At 40.7% G+C, this 15831-nt stretch overlaps 2 protein-coding genes and 1 long non-coding RNA gene across 16 annotated transcripts in view; 1 reads left to right on the top strand and 2 right to left on the bottom strand.

Annotated features, from left to right (window-relative positions):
- The window catches only part of LOC116044564 (R3H domain-containing protein 1), a 45758-nt gene extending 44420 nt beyond the window's left edge, over positions 1-1338 (bottom strand). For all 12 annotated transcript variants that reach the window (XR_004896564.1, XR_004103711.2, XM_031291854.2 and 9 more), the window contains exon 1: positions 1163-1338. The gene's annotated coding sequence lies outside the window, so the exon portion shown is untranslated. The remainder of the gene's footprint in view (positions 1-1162) is intronic.
- zranb3 (zinc finger, RAN-binding domain containing 3) overlaps positions 1295-15831 on the top strand; it is a 78757-nt gene continuing 64220 nt past the window's right edge. The window contains exons 1-5 of one of the 3 annotated variants that reach the window (XM_035998404.1): positions 1295-1410; positions 2842-3021; positions 12113-12131; positions 12411-12589; positions 15269-15500. In XM_035998404.1, coding sequence (XP_035854297.1) covers positions 2876-3021; positions 12113-12131; positions 12411-12589; positions 15269-15500 — 576 coding nt within the window. In that variant the 5' untranslated portion in view covers positions 1295-1410; positions 2842-2875. Of the gene's footprint in view, positions 1411-1437; positions 1616-1958; positions 2010-2841; positions 3022-12112; positions 12132-12410; positions 12590-15268; positions 15501-15831 lie in introns of those variants that run through there. The other 2 variants (XM_031291864.2, XM_031291863.2) reach the window with 2 other exon arrangements.
- Positions 3390-3861, bottom strand: LOC118494439. The gene is made up of 2 exons (XR_004896570.1): positions 3612-3861; positions 3390-3560 (listed from the first exon to the last, which is right to left on the bottom strand). It is a non-coding gene; the product is annotated as an uncharacterized LOC118494439 (long non-coding RNA).

The following is a 15831-nucleotide window of genomic DNA, read 5'->3' as shown; positions in this document are numbered from 1 at the left end:
TAAAAAGGCTTTTTAAAATCTATTACTTCAGCAATTGAAAAAATAAAACATGAAAATCTCTGAAAATGCTTGTGGTTGATAGAGCACAACTACACTGCATCATTCATTATTTAATTAATATTTACAATTAAGTTGTATGCGACAAGCCTTGGAGGACTAGTTTCACTGATAGAGATTGGCGTTGATACATTTTATTTGTCACTCCAAATACAACATTAAACCCGTTTGCCTCTAGCCTATTTGGTAAACTCTGGCACTTTTGAGGTATCTGCGCAACGTATCATTTATTATTTACGTGGGTTTGATTAATTTGCGTGTGACTTGTTTTTCTATGCTTCCATCGACCAAGAAAATATCCCATTGTCAATCATGTATCTGCCATAAAAACAAGAGATTACGATTCGTAATATAGCATAGAGGAATGTGTGGAGAATCAATCCAAAGTAAATGCATTTAAGTAATCATTTAGAGCAATGTAACTTAAATGCTATTAATCGTTCGCTATTCCACCGCGAGCCCGTTAACACCAGACTCCATTACAAATTTGGCTATTTTAAATGTTTCCTTGGTAATTGCAAACCCACAAACCCCGGACAACATGTGACATTTCAATCTGATAATTGATACATGTAACTCAAATTCGGCCGTTAAGACATTTAAGCAGGTAGCGCAAATATTCAATCAAAAGCTTAGTTTATGGAAATGGCTAACCGTTAACCTTAGTACACACTGTTCGTTGCCGCATATTACCGAGAGAGAAACGGAGTCGAACAGGCCTAAAAGTTAATGAATTATGCTGTATTATTCAACTACTGCCTTTTGCTTTTTCGGACAGACGCCGAACATAAGTATGGCCGCTTACAATTTGGAGACGCCGTTTACTTGCGAGGTGTGTACTTTTGCCGTAGAGCAAGGCAACATTATATGCCACACTTGGCGTTGGATCGTGTCGGGGCTAAGCTAACGATTATTACCTGGCACTGTGGCTTGCTAATACTTGAAAACAGCCAAACACCGGTGCCCTCGCTGTCACGCACTAGCAAGAGAGATGTTTACTGCTAACTAGCTCGTGTTACATGATTACAACAATCCGGTTGACGTTTGTTTTCCGCAAAACGGTAACTGTTGGACACGATACTGCAGATATGTAATGTTGCCTTACCGCTTTGGTTTACAATCGGTGCACAGCCGTAGTCTCTACCGAGGGTGAAGTAGCTAGTGTTTGTGGCGAAGTGAAGGAGAGACGGCGGAGTCCAGAAGGCTGGGAGAGTGCGTCAGATCCTCACGTACGACCGTTCGATACGTAGGGTGTTGAAAATATGTCACGTCTTGTCGTCGTTTTTTGCGTTATGGCAGCAGTTATTGTCTCACATATCCTTTAACACTGATTCAAAGTCTTTGTACTTTTAGGTGAGTTGTGATTACATTGACGTTGGTTCATGGAATGCATTGAACACTCGTGATGAAACTAAGTGCTGCGGAGCCTGCGGGTGCCTGGTGAAATAAACCGAGTGAACCTTCAATTTGCCGCGAAACTTTTCAGTCTTTCAGTTCAGTCTGCTGTTTCATAAACTATGTGATTGCTACGATTCATCCCACTCCACCTTCTCACTGGGTAGGCAAAGTATGCATACGCTACCACAAAAATAGCGTTGGTTTGTTTTTTCTTATTTAGATTTGCGAACATAACACTATTACATGTACGCTGTACGTTACTGCTCCTCAGTCACGATATCATTGCAACGCTGTAACGTTAAGTGGCAGAGATTTATAATGTAAAGTAGAGCACCTATGTTAGCTTCTATTTTGCCATGGCTTTTCCACTAATATGGTAGCTAGGTACCAGAGTCATATGCAAATATTACAAACATAAATGCATATCCGGTATGAAAAATAATGAACGAGTGGTGCTTTTATTTCTATAGGCAAGTATGTTTACTTCCTGTTTATGTTGCTAGCTTCAGTGCTATACGCTACAACCAGGGCTACATCCATTCCGACTTCTTTAGGTGGGAACGTTATTAATAACTCAAAATGTGTTCTTTGCATACTTAAATGTGTATTAAGTTGTTGTCGGCCCATAACCTGGCAACGTATTCTTTGGACAAGTTACTCCATATAGCCGATAAAGTTAAGTTTAAACTCAATGCATAACTTTAGCTAGCATAACTGCAAGATTCTGCCTTCCAGATCAGAAGATCTTACCTTGAGACATTTAGGTGGTTTTGGTGGAAAATTAACTATCAAATGTAATTTGTGGTTGTTATTACAGAGTATTTTTATTGTTATTATTTGTATTAGTATAAATGATCCAAATATACTTATATTTAATATATAATAAGTAAATAACATACATGCACAAAATATGACGTTTGCCATTTAATGTAGACACAGCTTGCTCTCTGACTTCTATCTGAACACTGTTGTTATTGGAAGGTGTTACTGTTTTAGACACAATGATTTTGTGGGGTTGTTGGTGTACACTCACCAATATCTGTCATTACATGTGGAGGCAGGATTGATCAGCTGGGTGAGGCAACACAAAAATATGCTGTTGTAACTGGGGACAGCTGAGACAGGCACATTTTACATCTCATCTAAATTCAGACTATCTTTGTCCACTATACTGCGTCATCCAGCATCCAATAATGGTATTCCTGTCAGTGCTAGTAGGCAGCAGAGGAAAGCTTCTCTCCAGTATTATAAAACATGTTTAAATCAGCAATCAATATGTTAAACAAAAGTGCTTTTTAACGTCCAATAGATGCTCTTGGAATTAATTCAGACCAAACCTTTATTCAGATGTACAACTTGGTTTACCAATGTTTTTTTTTTCTCCAGCCTAAAGTCTGACTGAGCAAGGGCCGACAAACGAATGGAAATGGATGATAATGACCTACAGACCTCTTGCTGTGATACAAGATGGTCACAGCAACTGTCAGGCCTTCCTCACAAGCTCCTGCAGCGACTGATGCCTTTCCAAAGGGAGGGAGTGGAGTTTGCTTTATCAAGGAATGGACGGTAAGCCAGTTACGTCACAGCTTTGTTGTTTACTAGTCAAAGGTCTAGTTTTTCCATTTAAAAAAAAAAAAATGTTTTTTAAGAAACATCTTTGATATTGGAACAACACTCACAAATAGTTCAAAATCTAGTCTGAGCGTTTTATAGAAGAATTTGAGTAGCTTGTATCTTCACTCAGAAGCTTCACACACTGGTCACCACCAATTACAGGAAGAGGCAAGGTATTAAGAAAATGTCGGTCACTGATGCATTTAGACTTTCCCCACTTTCGAACGATGAAGACTTTCAGGTTGTGTCCATACTTGACAACAAAACCTCCAGAACATCTGTAGCAAAACACATTTAGTGATTTAGTCTAATAAGATGGATCATTTGCCTAATGGAGCTTTAAAGTAGGCAGTCCCAACTCACCTTTATAGTTCAATGGGAAAACGCAAGTCAAAAGTCAAGAATGTATGTGAATATATTCTAAAAATAGAAGTTCAGATAGAGTGCAGGTTGTATCTTTGAAAACAACTACCCGTCCATGCAAAGTTGCCCTTAAGTCCGTAAGCGTTTGGCTGTGTTGAGCATTAGCAGCAGGAACAGACCAGGACTTGCACATTTCCTCCTCCCCGACCAGTCGATGTGCGCTCGGGCTCTCGGGAAGGTCAGCATAGGGGGAGCCAATCTGAGCGCTGCTGCTGTGATGCGGAGAGGCCATATTGATTCAGGAACATTGGGAGGCACTGCTTTGTTACACGGGTGGGTCAGAAGTCAATTGGCTCTGGCTGCACCGTGTGGACAGCTACCTCAGTCAATTGGCATCAATGTGACAGGAAGAGCAGCGCAGGCAGTGCTTCTCTCTGGAGACCAGAAGTGGCATTAGCACAATATATTATATACTATAAAAGTAGTAATGTAAGATAATACAGTGAGAGGGTAAAATGCAACGTTTTAAAGCCCCCTTTACCTCACCCAACAGACAGACAGACAGACAGACAGACAGAGGGTAAAAGATGATAACAAGCTAAACATTTTATTGACAGTAATCTTGATCTTTCTATGTATTTGAGACGCCCTGCCGTTCTTTATTTGTTCATGCCATATCCTTGAAAAGAGCCTTGAGTTAAAGCAGCAGTGTCTTCTTTTTTACACTGATGCTTAACAGAGACCGAAATGCAACGTATGACTTGTTGGATTTTTAGGACAGAGTGTAACAATTCTGGGAAATGTAGGATATCAACACATGAAGTGGAACTAGACAAGGCAGGCTGACAGACAAAAAAATAAATGGCCGCCCTTCATTATTAAATGAGGCATAATTGATGTCGGATATCTAACAGCGTGGGAGGATTTTTCCTTTAAATCTCATAGTTGTTGTATCTTTCCACATCCAGAGCATCAAGAGCATCGAACCAAAACATCAAATGTTGTTGCAATTCAAATACTTATGGAACCCGCTGTATCGGTCTGTGTAGGAGGGTGAGTGAATTTTTAATGGAGTTAGATGAGGGATAATGTGGGAAAGCTGTGGCACAGTACGACAATAAAAAAACCCAGAGATGTGGTTGATGGTATTGTTTGGAAAGTTGGGCAGAAGTGTGCCATTTGAGTGCTGACATCTGTATATATTCAGCTATTCTAAAACACACATTTACCCAGGGTACATCTGTAAAATGCAGTACTCTGATATAGACCTCTTGGTCACTTCCATTATGGTGTTGACCGTAGCTTGATGCACTGTATGTCTTCCCTGCTCTGATTTGTCCAAAATATTATTGTAAGTGACTGCCTGTGTTTTTATTGAATAAGGCCTGCTCTGCTGCTGTGAGAGGAGATCAATACGCAGAATGTGTTGTCTCTCCCTGTAATGGTCAAATTACTGAGAGAAGTACTTTCCAGAGATGTGTCTCTGTACACATACGAGTTGATTTATGTACACCCATCATTATTGTTCATCATATAGGACTGTACACAGAGTCGTTCCATAAAATCATTTGGGCTATTCAGCAGTGCACTGCTACACAGTTACAGTACTGGGAGTACAATTCAGCTTATTTCCAGAGTCCCTGTTGAAAGGCCACCTCAAATCAGTGAGAAGAAAACATATGCCGCATTTCCACTGCATGGTACTCTATTCAACTCGACTCGCTCTTTTTTGGTTTTCCATTATCAAAAGTTGACGCTTGTACCTGGTACTTTTTTTTTGGTACGGCTTCTGATACTAAAAGGTGGAGTTTAAACACTGCAGGCCACTGATTGGTCAGAGGAAATAGTCACTGGCGCGACACAGGACATCCAGCACAAACCCTCCATTTTTAAATAGTCAAGCTACCAAAAGCAACCGTAATTCACTCGCCCCGGATTTTAAAAAAATGGCAGCCTGCAAAAATTACAATTGATGTAGTACAGACATTGTTGCAGATGAAAGGATCCAGTGAGTGTGCTCACCATTGAGATTCAGCAGTCTGGACAAATCCCATGTACCTGAGCAGTATCTGAGGAGGGACTCTGGGTCAAGTATCAAATTGAAAATAAGGAAATCTCTCTCTCTACATCTTTAAAGCAGCCATATTATGCTCATTTTCAGGTTCATAATTGTATTTTAAGGTTGTACCAGAATAGGTTTACATGGTTTAATTTTCAAAAAACACCATATTTGTGTTGTACTGCAGTGCTCTCTCTCACTGCTGCAGATCCTCTTTTCAGCTGGTCTCTGTTTTAGCTACAGAGTGAGACCTCTTTTCTTCTTCTTCTTCTGTACTATCTTTGATTGCACTGCACATGCCCAGTAGCTCAGATGTAGATCATGTCAGCTAGCTAGCTCCATAGACAGTAAAAGAAAGGCTGTTTCTACAACTTCGGTCAGTTACAAGGCAGGATTAGCTGGGAGACTTCTAAATGAGGGCGCACATGTAAGTAGTTCTTTTGTAGATTATGGTGAACTTGTGTGTGTTGTAGCAGTGCTTTGCTATTGAGAACGAGGTAGCATGCTAGCGTTAGCATGCTAGCATTAGCCATAGCGTTAGCATGTTAACGCTACGAGCTAATGGTTGCGGTTAGCCTGCTCGTTTCGGCTTGTGACGTCACAAGCCGTGTCGATTTTGAACAGCTCACCCAGAGACTGAAGGCAGGACACATTCAGAAACTGTATCTCACTCTAAACAGCATGGGTGGATTTTTTTCAAAGTTTGTATGTGTGTGGAAGCACCAGAGACACAACAGAACACCCCAAATCCCAGAAAAAGTGATTTTTTCATAATATGGGCACTTTAAAGTGCCTCGATTACAGTATTTACTTTCTAAGGTGCTCAAAATTCCATTTCTTCCTAATCAAGTTTGCTTTAGGTTTCAATGTAAGGGGGTGTTATATTTTTGTGTTATGAAGACGGCAGGAGATGCATTCTATTATACAGCATGAAAAATGGCATTTTACTTGCCATCAGTAACCCGTAGCCTTAGCCGTGTTTTCATTATTTAGATAGTATAAGAGGCTTTTATAGGAACCTTTAGGCTGCACATGATAAATAAATGTTGTAGCATGCTGGGTCAGTTTGTGTCTTAGAGAGAAGAATTATGCTGGTGGGAAACATTTTTAACCAGTATTGTTAAAGTACAAAATTTGCTCACTTGAAATCTTCAGAATAAATGCATCATTAGAGATGCATTAGATTATATTAGATAGTTGCATTAGAGCCCAACATTCATACATCTCTATGTACATCCTACTAATAATAAATAATAAATACAGGAGGATATGGATTATGATTTAACGTAGCAAAAGAAAGTATCAAGGGTTATCTAAGGCCATAATGCAAGAGAATAGACACATAACACACACACCCTTAGGCAACAGATTCACAATATATTCACTCTCTGCATTGAGACTGGCCTTTATAAATACCCTGATTAAACCTCTCAGCGTTTTCTTGCTAACTTTAGCTAGTATTAGCCACAATAAGCTACTGGTCAACCCAGACCAAGACTGTAGCAGAAAAACTCCTGAGTGCACTGAAATGAGCAATGGTGCATTTTATAGCTTAGGAATTCTTTGTAATTTGTAAGAGGAGAATTGTGGTATTTCCTTCAGTCTCACAGCTCTTCCCCTGCGAACTCACATGCTGGACAGTGTTTTCTTTCTACAACAATCGGCAACCATAACCGTCGTCACCAGTCTTAGCTGCGGCACAACTGCGTATTTAACAGGTCCTTTTTTTTTTTTTTTTTTTTATCTGGTTATTTATTATGGTTATGTCTAATGTGTATTTCTTTTCTTTGGATGTGATTAAAAACAATATAAAAATGGAGTTTATGTAAATCTCTCCCTGTGGGGGAAACGTTATGAAAGATAAATGGTAAAAAGAATCGCTTTCGGAACCACAGGAATAAAGTTAGGAAGAAAAAGAAATGTTCCACTTAACACAAGCCAGAAAGAGAGCCTGCTTGTGTGTGTGTGTGTGTGTGTGTGTGTGTGTGTGTGTGTGTCTAACTATTGTCAAAGTACAAAAAGTTTTCTATTTCAAGCACCACTGAAAAAAAATAAAGGAGCTCTCATGATAGATTTGGGTGTGATTAAGTTAGGAAAAAAGAACTTACTGTATAAGCAAAACACTAGTTGTGGACTGCCCCATATAGCTAGTGTTTAAACTTTTTCTTTTTTAAGTCACACACACTGTTAAAACATCCTCCATCTCCTACTAGTAGAAAAAAGCCCAAACCTTTTCCACTAAAGACTACTCTTTTGAGTTTGAGTTCATTCACAATGTACAGCAAAACTGCGCTCTGAACGCATAAATTGTGTGCGAGCATGGCACACTGTAGCACCCTTTTGAGGCAGCCTTTTGTGCAGCGTCCAACCTCTGAGCAGCTTTCCCACTGACCACAGCACACTACAGGTCCAGTCCTCAGTAGTGAACCTTAACGGAGCTGGAAGATTGGGGTTAGACACCGGGCCACACAACACATCACTGTGCACAGGTCAAACCCATCAAATCATCGTAGCCAGCTTGGGAGGTGGGGGAGCCCATTTCCTGACACTTTGGGGCTTGTGGGTTTCAGAGATAACATTAGAAAGATTGGGCGGCGGGGACCGTGCCGTCGTCAGGCAACAGCACTGCAGCATCCTCGCAGTCTCAAACCGTCAAGACGACACTCAGGTTATTTAAAGGTGGATGATTAATGTGTTGGGAAATGGCAAGCACCTGCCCCAGCAGCACTCTCCCCAGTTTGTGAGTGTGGGTGTGTGTGTGTGGGTGGGTGTATGCGCAAGCACATATATGTGTGTGTGTGTACACCTTTACATGCGTCCGCGTGTGTGTTCGTATATATCGTGTCTTTTCTTTTGTGCAATTTTTCACATATTGTCACGTGTGTGTGTGTGTGTGTGTGTGCGTGTGCATTGCGCTGACTGTGCCAGTGTGCTGGCAATTAGAAAAACCACCAGTGGCAAGGTGCACATTAATCATGTTCTTCAGCTGAAAGAGAGAAATGGGGCGGAGATGGGGGGGAGGAGGTGGAGGAGGAGGAGAAAGAATAATGAGAGACTGTGTCTGAGGTATTCAGAGCTTTTTCGGTCGCACTGTTTGCTCTGACATGGTGTTGGAAGCATTTATGAATAAGCAAGGTCATGACAATAGGCCCAAATCCACTGGGCAGAGAGAACCAGAGGTTGGTCTATCTGTACGTTTTCCACAGAGGACAACTTCAGCTAAGGAACGTGTCGCACTTTCATTGTTCCTTTATCATGTATAGTGTAAAGGCGGAACTAGTAAAGGAGGCTGTTATAGGGTTGCCAAAGTACCATATCAGAGACAGCCAGATAGGCGAGCTGTTACTTTGATCCTAGTTTAAGGTTCAGTTGCAGGCGAATCTTACAAATGTCTCACAAATCGCTCTTTAAAAATGTGAAATTAAAGGAGAATTTAGGATTGACAAAGATCGATTTAGGCTAAAGGTCTGTAAATATATCATCACCATTGTTGGTCCGTGTACTTGGTGGCCAACGGATTTTCGTTTTGAAAGGAAAAAAACAAAAACGAAAAACGGCCAGTTTCCCAATTACCATTAGTAAATAGGAAAATAAAAAACGGAAAACAACCCATTATTCGTTTTTTGTTTTGATATTAAAAAACGGAAAACAAAAAACAATCTCGTTATCCGATTGTCTTTGATGTATTTGTAGATAGAACTCGGAAATTAAAATACGTGTGTATAAGTCGTATTTGTCGGTACACGATCCGTTCTGCCTGCATGATCCGTTCTGCACATGTATACGCACACGTATGGATACGTAAAACAGTATTATCTTGCGCATGTGCAGAACGGATCGTGTACCGACAGTATCCATACGACCTGCACGATCTGTTCCACGCTAGCCTATGGCTAGCCTCCACCGGGAAGCTAACGTTAGTTTAGCTAACAGCTAATTCGGCTAACCGCTAGCTGACAGCTAGATTCAGTCTAAAATAACGTTAACTCAAACGTAATGGGAAAAGCAGGCTACAGCTAAATTAAGACTTCACAGTAATAACAATAAAGACAAGTATTGAGTGATTGTATTTTAAATGAGCACAAGTAGAACTGACGTAACAGCTGTTATATATGTCAACGTTTATTTTCAAGTTTTATTTTGAGGGTCTTTTAAAGTTATTACATGCTGTCTCAGCTAGCAGTTAGCCGAATTAGCTGTTAGCTAAACTAACGTTAGCTTGGCTGTCGACCGGAAGCGTGGAACAGATCGTGCAGTGATCGTAAATCCTCGTACAACCGCGCATGCGCGAACATTTTGCGCATGTGCAGAACGGATCGTGCAGGCAGAACGGATCGTGTACCGACAGATACGTAAAACAGTATTATCTTGCGCATGTGCAGAACGGATCGTGCAGGCAGAACGGATCGTGTACCGACAGTATTCCTTAATTTTGCATTGGTATTTTTTCGTGACCCGGAAGTTACTCCCGCCACGCCAAGACCCGCCCTTCAATAGCATTTATTGGCCAGTACCGCCTGTAAGATCCGTTCTGTGCATGCACATAATTATGTAGTAGAAAACTAACAATATCCCTGTGCGAGATTTTCTGTGCATGCTAATGCTACATAGCGGAGCATATATAGCTAGCTATGTACGTATGTAGCAGGACTTTGTACCGTAAAAATCACCAATAAAAGCTTCTAAACCAAATACTAAACAAATACAAATACAGTAAAGTGACCGGAATTAGGGGTGAAATGTCCAGCATTGAGTTACATAATAGTTGGCTAGGAGTTAGCTGGTCTCTCACAGAGATCTCATTTGTAGCCCTGTTTTTACCTGATACTTTCATAAAAATACAAACACATGAAGTGAGAGGTATACACATGCTTAAACTTTATTTCAAGCATGATTAACCTGAAGCAGGACGGCGTCATGACTTAAAACACCAAAGCAAGGCTTCTAGCTCAGGCTAACTAGCGTTAGCAAATTACCTTCAAAGTTGCAAAGAAATGATGAAACGTAAAATTTGAAGTCTTTATTTAATTTGCTACATGGTGTTGTACTGGATGGCCGGACGACCCTCCGTATATCATTAACAGATACTTTAGGCAACTCCAGCAAACACCTTGTAAACTTCATCTTTGCCATCATAACGGTCTACTGTCACTGTCTAATGTTTTCTTCCGGTAACCGGGAATGTCCAAACATCCTTACGCCAATGCGTGCATAGAGCTGTGAAGTTTGCCGGTGTTCGCGCAAGCGTAGAACTGATCAGGCAGTGCACAGAACGGATTTTACAGGTGGTACGGATCGGGTACTGACAAAGGAATAAGATTTATACACACGTTTTAATTTCCGAGTTCCATCTACAAATACATCAAAGACAATCGGATAACGAGATTGTTTTTCGTTTTCCGTTTTTTAATATCAAAACAAAAAACGAATAATGGGTTGTTTTCCGTTTTTTGTTTTCCTATTTACTAATGGTAATTAGTAAAGTTTTTCAGTTTTTGTTTTTTTCCTTTCAAAACGAAAATCCGTTGGGCCAAGTACACGGACCATTGTTCACACTACTGTTGTAATTAGTAATCAGTTAAAGGGCTGCAACTAATGGTTAGTGTTACTATCAATTATCTATTGATTTTGTTTAACTGTTTATAAAATTGTTTATAAAATGTCATTGATTTTTACTCAATTGATGAATTGTCAACACAATACACATACGGACCAATTGAAAGGCAGCGGTACTCTGTACACTTCTGCTATGAACGGAATGCAAGCAGGAACAAAAGCTGAAGCTGCAGATGGCTGGAAGATGCTATCAAGACTACAGTAGCCACATCATGTAAAATACTATATTAAAAAAAGCTCACTGCATTTTATAAAGGATCTTTTGACAGCAGCCGCTTGGGAAATTGGACAGTGAAAACACTTCCAAGACAGATTTTCCACCAGAATGTCTTGACATGCAGAATGTCCAACAGCCAGATAGATTCTAAAATTAGTCGGGGGCCAGTTTGTGGTTAAAGTTGGGCTGAATCCGTACAGTGTGTGCCTGGCATTAAATGAACTCACATCTGTGCCCAAGATCATTTATTTTTTTATTTAAATTTTTTTATGGAACAACACCTATTTACAACAAAACTCCATAAATAAGTATTACTATGAACCCAAACACAGTGAGCATTCCCCAAAGTCTCTCCGAAGACACTCAGCTGTGTCAGACACAGAACTATTCAATAAGAAGAAGAAGAAGAACAACAACAGCAACATAAATATTGAATAGCAACGACAGCTCTCACACTGAAACAAAGCACCAGTGCAGACCTAAATTGCAAGTGACAGATTTGTAATATATGTCCAAGAGCAGCTGAGTGTGAGGTGACATTGTGTGTGTTTGCCGTGGCCAGAACGGTTCGAGAAGTCTGGTTGTGACAGGAGGGTTTCTGGTGTGGATCCTTGGACAAGTCAGAACTGTCTGGACAAAGGAAACAATAAATGCCTCTCTAATGAAGGATGTTGTGGTGCTCTTGAGCTCCCATGCTGCACATGCTGTTTTTATATGTAAGCTATAAACTTTTTGTACTGTAGCAACCAGTTCAGCTCTGATAAAGTTTTCTCTGTTTTGTTTTACAGATGTATGATCGCTGATGAGGTAAGCAAACGCAACGCTGGCTCAGGAAATCTACACCCCCCCCCTCCCCGAAAAAGAAAAATGAACCTAGGACTTCGCTGCATGCCTTCCAAATTAATTTGTCAGGCCTGTGCAGCACTCCCACGTGCCTAATCTCTTTTGACACAAGAATCATTCTGAGACCTTATTACTCTTGGGCCCTCACATCAGCTCGGCCGTCATATGCAATTTACCGCAGAGTCGCAGCGCAATTGACTTGTTTTTCTCCCCCTCCGCCGGGTGTTGATTTGGTCTGTCCAGATGGGTCTTGGGAAGACGGTGCAGGCCATCGCGGTGGCGTACGCTTTCAGGCAGGAGTGGCCCCTCCTGGTGGTGGTGCCCTCGTCACTGAAATATCCCTGGATCGAAGAGCTGGAGAGGTGGCTCCCTGAGCTGCAGCCCGGAGACATCAACCTGGTGGAGAACAAGAGCCACACCATGTAGGTCATGGCCTTCATCCCTCCGAAACCACCTCAGCCACAGTCTATACACACACACACACACACACACACACACACACACACACACACACACACACACACACACACATACACGTTATTACCTAAGCACATATGAGGAACTTGTTAGCAAACAGTTGCTCAACTACACATTCAGCAGATATGAGGCAACATATGCATTCATTTTGGAGTACTGCTTTTGGCCACTTGATGAGTGCAAGTCCATTATTCACTCTTCTTTTAGCTCTGTTTTGGTCTCCACCAACTCCTGAGGGAAATATCTGGCTCTTTAGCTGCTAAATGCTCCATGAACATGGATTGAAATGTACAGTTGAACATTGGGTAGATATGCAAAAGCACAACACTATACTTTGTAATATAGACTTTATAATAAAATGTGCACTGGTTTTGAAGAATCATCATTTTATTAGAATATGTTTTGATTATGGGCTTCAAATGGATGATAAATATGTAATCGGCAGACTCATCATTTCCTGAATCATTTTCCTGGAGCCCAAGGTGATGTCTTCAAAGAACCCAAAACCTAAAGTACCTAAATATGCAATTTATTATCACACATGACTACGAAACCAGCAAATATTCAAATTTTTATATTCTACATTTTCTCCATGTTATGGAGCAGATGGAGACACATTTTGCCCATTCAGACCCACAGTTTTCAGAGCATAAATATGCTTAGGTTATCGAAGCAAAGCACATAATCCTGTGGATTATGTTTATTTTACACAGGATTATGTAAGTGAAAAGGTTGCAGCCATTATTTGAACTTCAGGGGAAGTTGTGTCAGTGTCTTGCTTCACATGCACGCGATAATAATTAAGGAGCTGGAATAAATAGATGAACACACTTTTGGTCACACAGTGTGAAAGCGTGACAGTGTGATAGATAGAGAAGTTGCGGCTGACAATTTAATCTCAAAGTGTCCCTGTGTCAGGAGCCAACGGGCCGATTTTTGACAGCGCTGACAGACAAATCATGTCAACGCGGCATGTGCAATATTGAACAAGAGCTGATTTTTTTTTTAATGCAGGAAGTGGAAAAATGCTGTTGTAGCGAAATGTGTCTCCTTTTCACAGCTGTTTATATTGATTTGGTTTTCAGTGTATCTCTGCACGGTAGACTAATGCAGCGTATAAAATACTTTTATCATCTCAACTTTCCCCTAGTTCCCCCTAGTTTTTATTTTTGAATGAAACAAACTTTCTCTATCTGTGACTTGGAAGGAAAAAAAAAAAAAACCCTCTCCACCTCACACAGACGAGGCACACAGAGGTTGTGAAAGCCTTCTGGGGAAAACGTGTCCTTGAACTGGGATGTGTTAATGACTGAACGGAGAGGCAAGAAAAAATTATGCAGCATCTCCTCTCAGTATTTTGACTCACTTGTTCTTTGGTAGAACATGAATGGCACCTTAGGTGTACTTCAGCTTGGAAATGTGTGCGTGATGAAGGCAAAGAATTAAAAGCTGGCAGATGCTGGAATGGTTTTTGATTTCTCAGAGATTCTTATTGAGTTTCATGCAGCTGAATGCCGCCACTGTGTGTGTTTGTTTATCTGTGACTGTGTATCTGTGTGTTTGTGTCTACTGGAAAATATAGAAATTGCAATACAGCCCAGGAGTGGATTTCTTAATCACTAGAGTAGAGGAAATGTACAGTATATTAAAAAAAACTGCAGCCCTAGCTTGTGCCTGGCATTGTCCGTGTGTATGTCCTCCTTTAACATTAAGTCCACACACCCTTTTTAAATAGTCTGGTTTACTTTACCTTGAGGGTTCAGTTGCTAAGTCAATAAACACTAGAACATTTGAACAGATGTTGAGTTTGTATTTAGTTCTAGCTGTACACACGTGTCAATGTTAAAAGTGACTACTGTAAGAACTACAGTAGCAGTTCAAAGGATGAGGCTGGCGATATTCTATAACAAGTATTGTGTGTGTATCAAAGCCTGATATATCTTATTCTGCTGCACCATCGAGCTCCATTGTTCTCCAAAAACTATTAAAAACACATCAATGAGCTGCACTGGGTGACATGTTTCTTCATTATTTGTGGGATTGTGGGCACTGTAGTGTCTTTTTTTTTTTTTTTTTTTTACTCAATCCCAAATACACCGTCCTGTTAAAAAACGGGTACCTGCTATGAAAGAACACATTTTGGTTACCAATTGTTGCGAAAATATTACTGGTTCCAGCTCTGCAAATGTGAATGTTCTATGATAGTGAAATTAATATATATTTGGGATTTGGACTGTTGGGCAGACAAAAGCAGCAATTTGAAGATGTCTTTAAGCTTTAGGAAACTGTGATGGACATTTGTCACTGTTTTCTGACATTTTATTAAACTAAACAATTAAATGAGAAAATATTAAGCAGACAATGAAAATAATAATTTCAGTTGCAGCTCTAATAAATAGATAATGTTTGTCATGTTAGTGTTTATGTGTGGTATATATTTGTATTCTAAGGAAATAACATAGGAAATAGCATAACTTGTGATACATCACCAGAAACATATGTTTGATCAGCATACTGTGTGTGTGTGTGTGTGTGTGTGTGTGTGTGTGTGTGTGTGTGTGTGTGTGTGTGTGTGTGTGTGTCTGTGTCCGTGTGTGTCTGTGTCCGTCCGTCCGTCTGTCCAGGCGTATCAGCAGCAGTAAGGTGACGGTGCTGGGTTACGGCCTGCTCACCACAGATGCCCGCCCCCTGGTGGAGGCTCTGAGCAGGCAGCGGTTCGCCGTGGTCGTGGTGGACGAATCCCATTACCTCAAATCCAGGAACGCAGCGCGGACTAAGATTCTGGCGCCTCTCATTCAGAGCGCCAAGCGGGCCATCCTGCTCACCGGTACCCCGGCCCTGGGTCGGCCTGAAGAGGTAATAAAATCTGATTATATGAAAATTGACTGGTGCTCCATGGGGAAATACCTATTATGGGAAAGAATACAAATGTAAGTGGATTAAGCTGTTTTGGCTTCTTCACAGACGACATAAACCTTGCCACTTTAAAACCCTGCTTTGAATTGTTAATTACATTTAAACAGTGGGCTGGACAGGAAGGAACAATGTGGACAAATAACAAATCTCATTCAACAGATTATAAAAATACATATGGTACGTTTGCTTCAAAAGGGTTTCTGAGCCCACACTCATGAAGAAACATTAGTAGGCCACAGAACTAATTTGGGCCTCAGCTCTGGCTTCTCAC

The sequence above is a fragment of the Sander lucioperca genome, chromosome 24 (genome assembly GCF_008315115.2).
Source record: "Sander lucioperca isolate FBNREF2018 chromosome 24, SLUC_FBN_1.2, whole genome shotgun sequence".
Taxonomy (NCBI): Eukaryota; Metazoa; Chordata; class Actinopteri; order Perciformes; family Percidae; genus Sander; species Sander lucioperca.
Note: the sequence above shows the minus strand (reverse complement) of the source record. Positions and strands in the feature narration are given on the sequence as shown.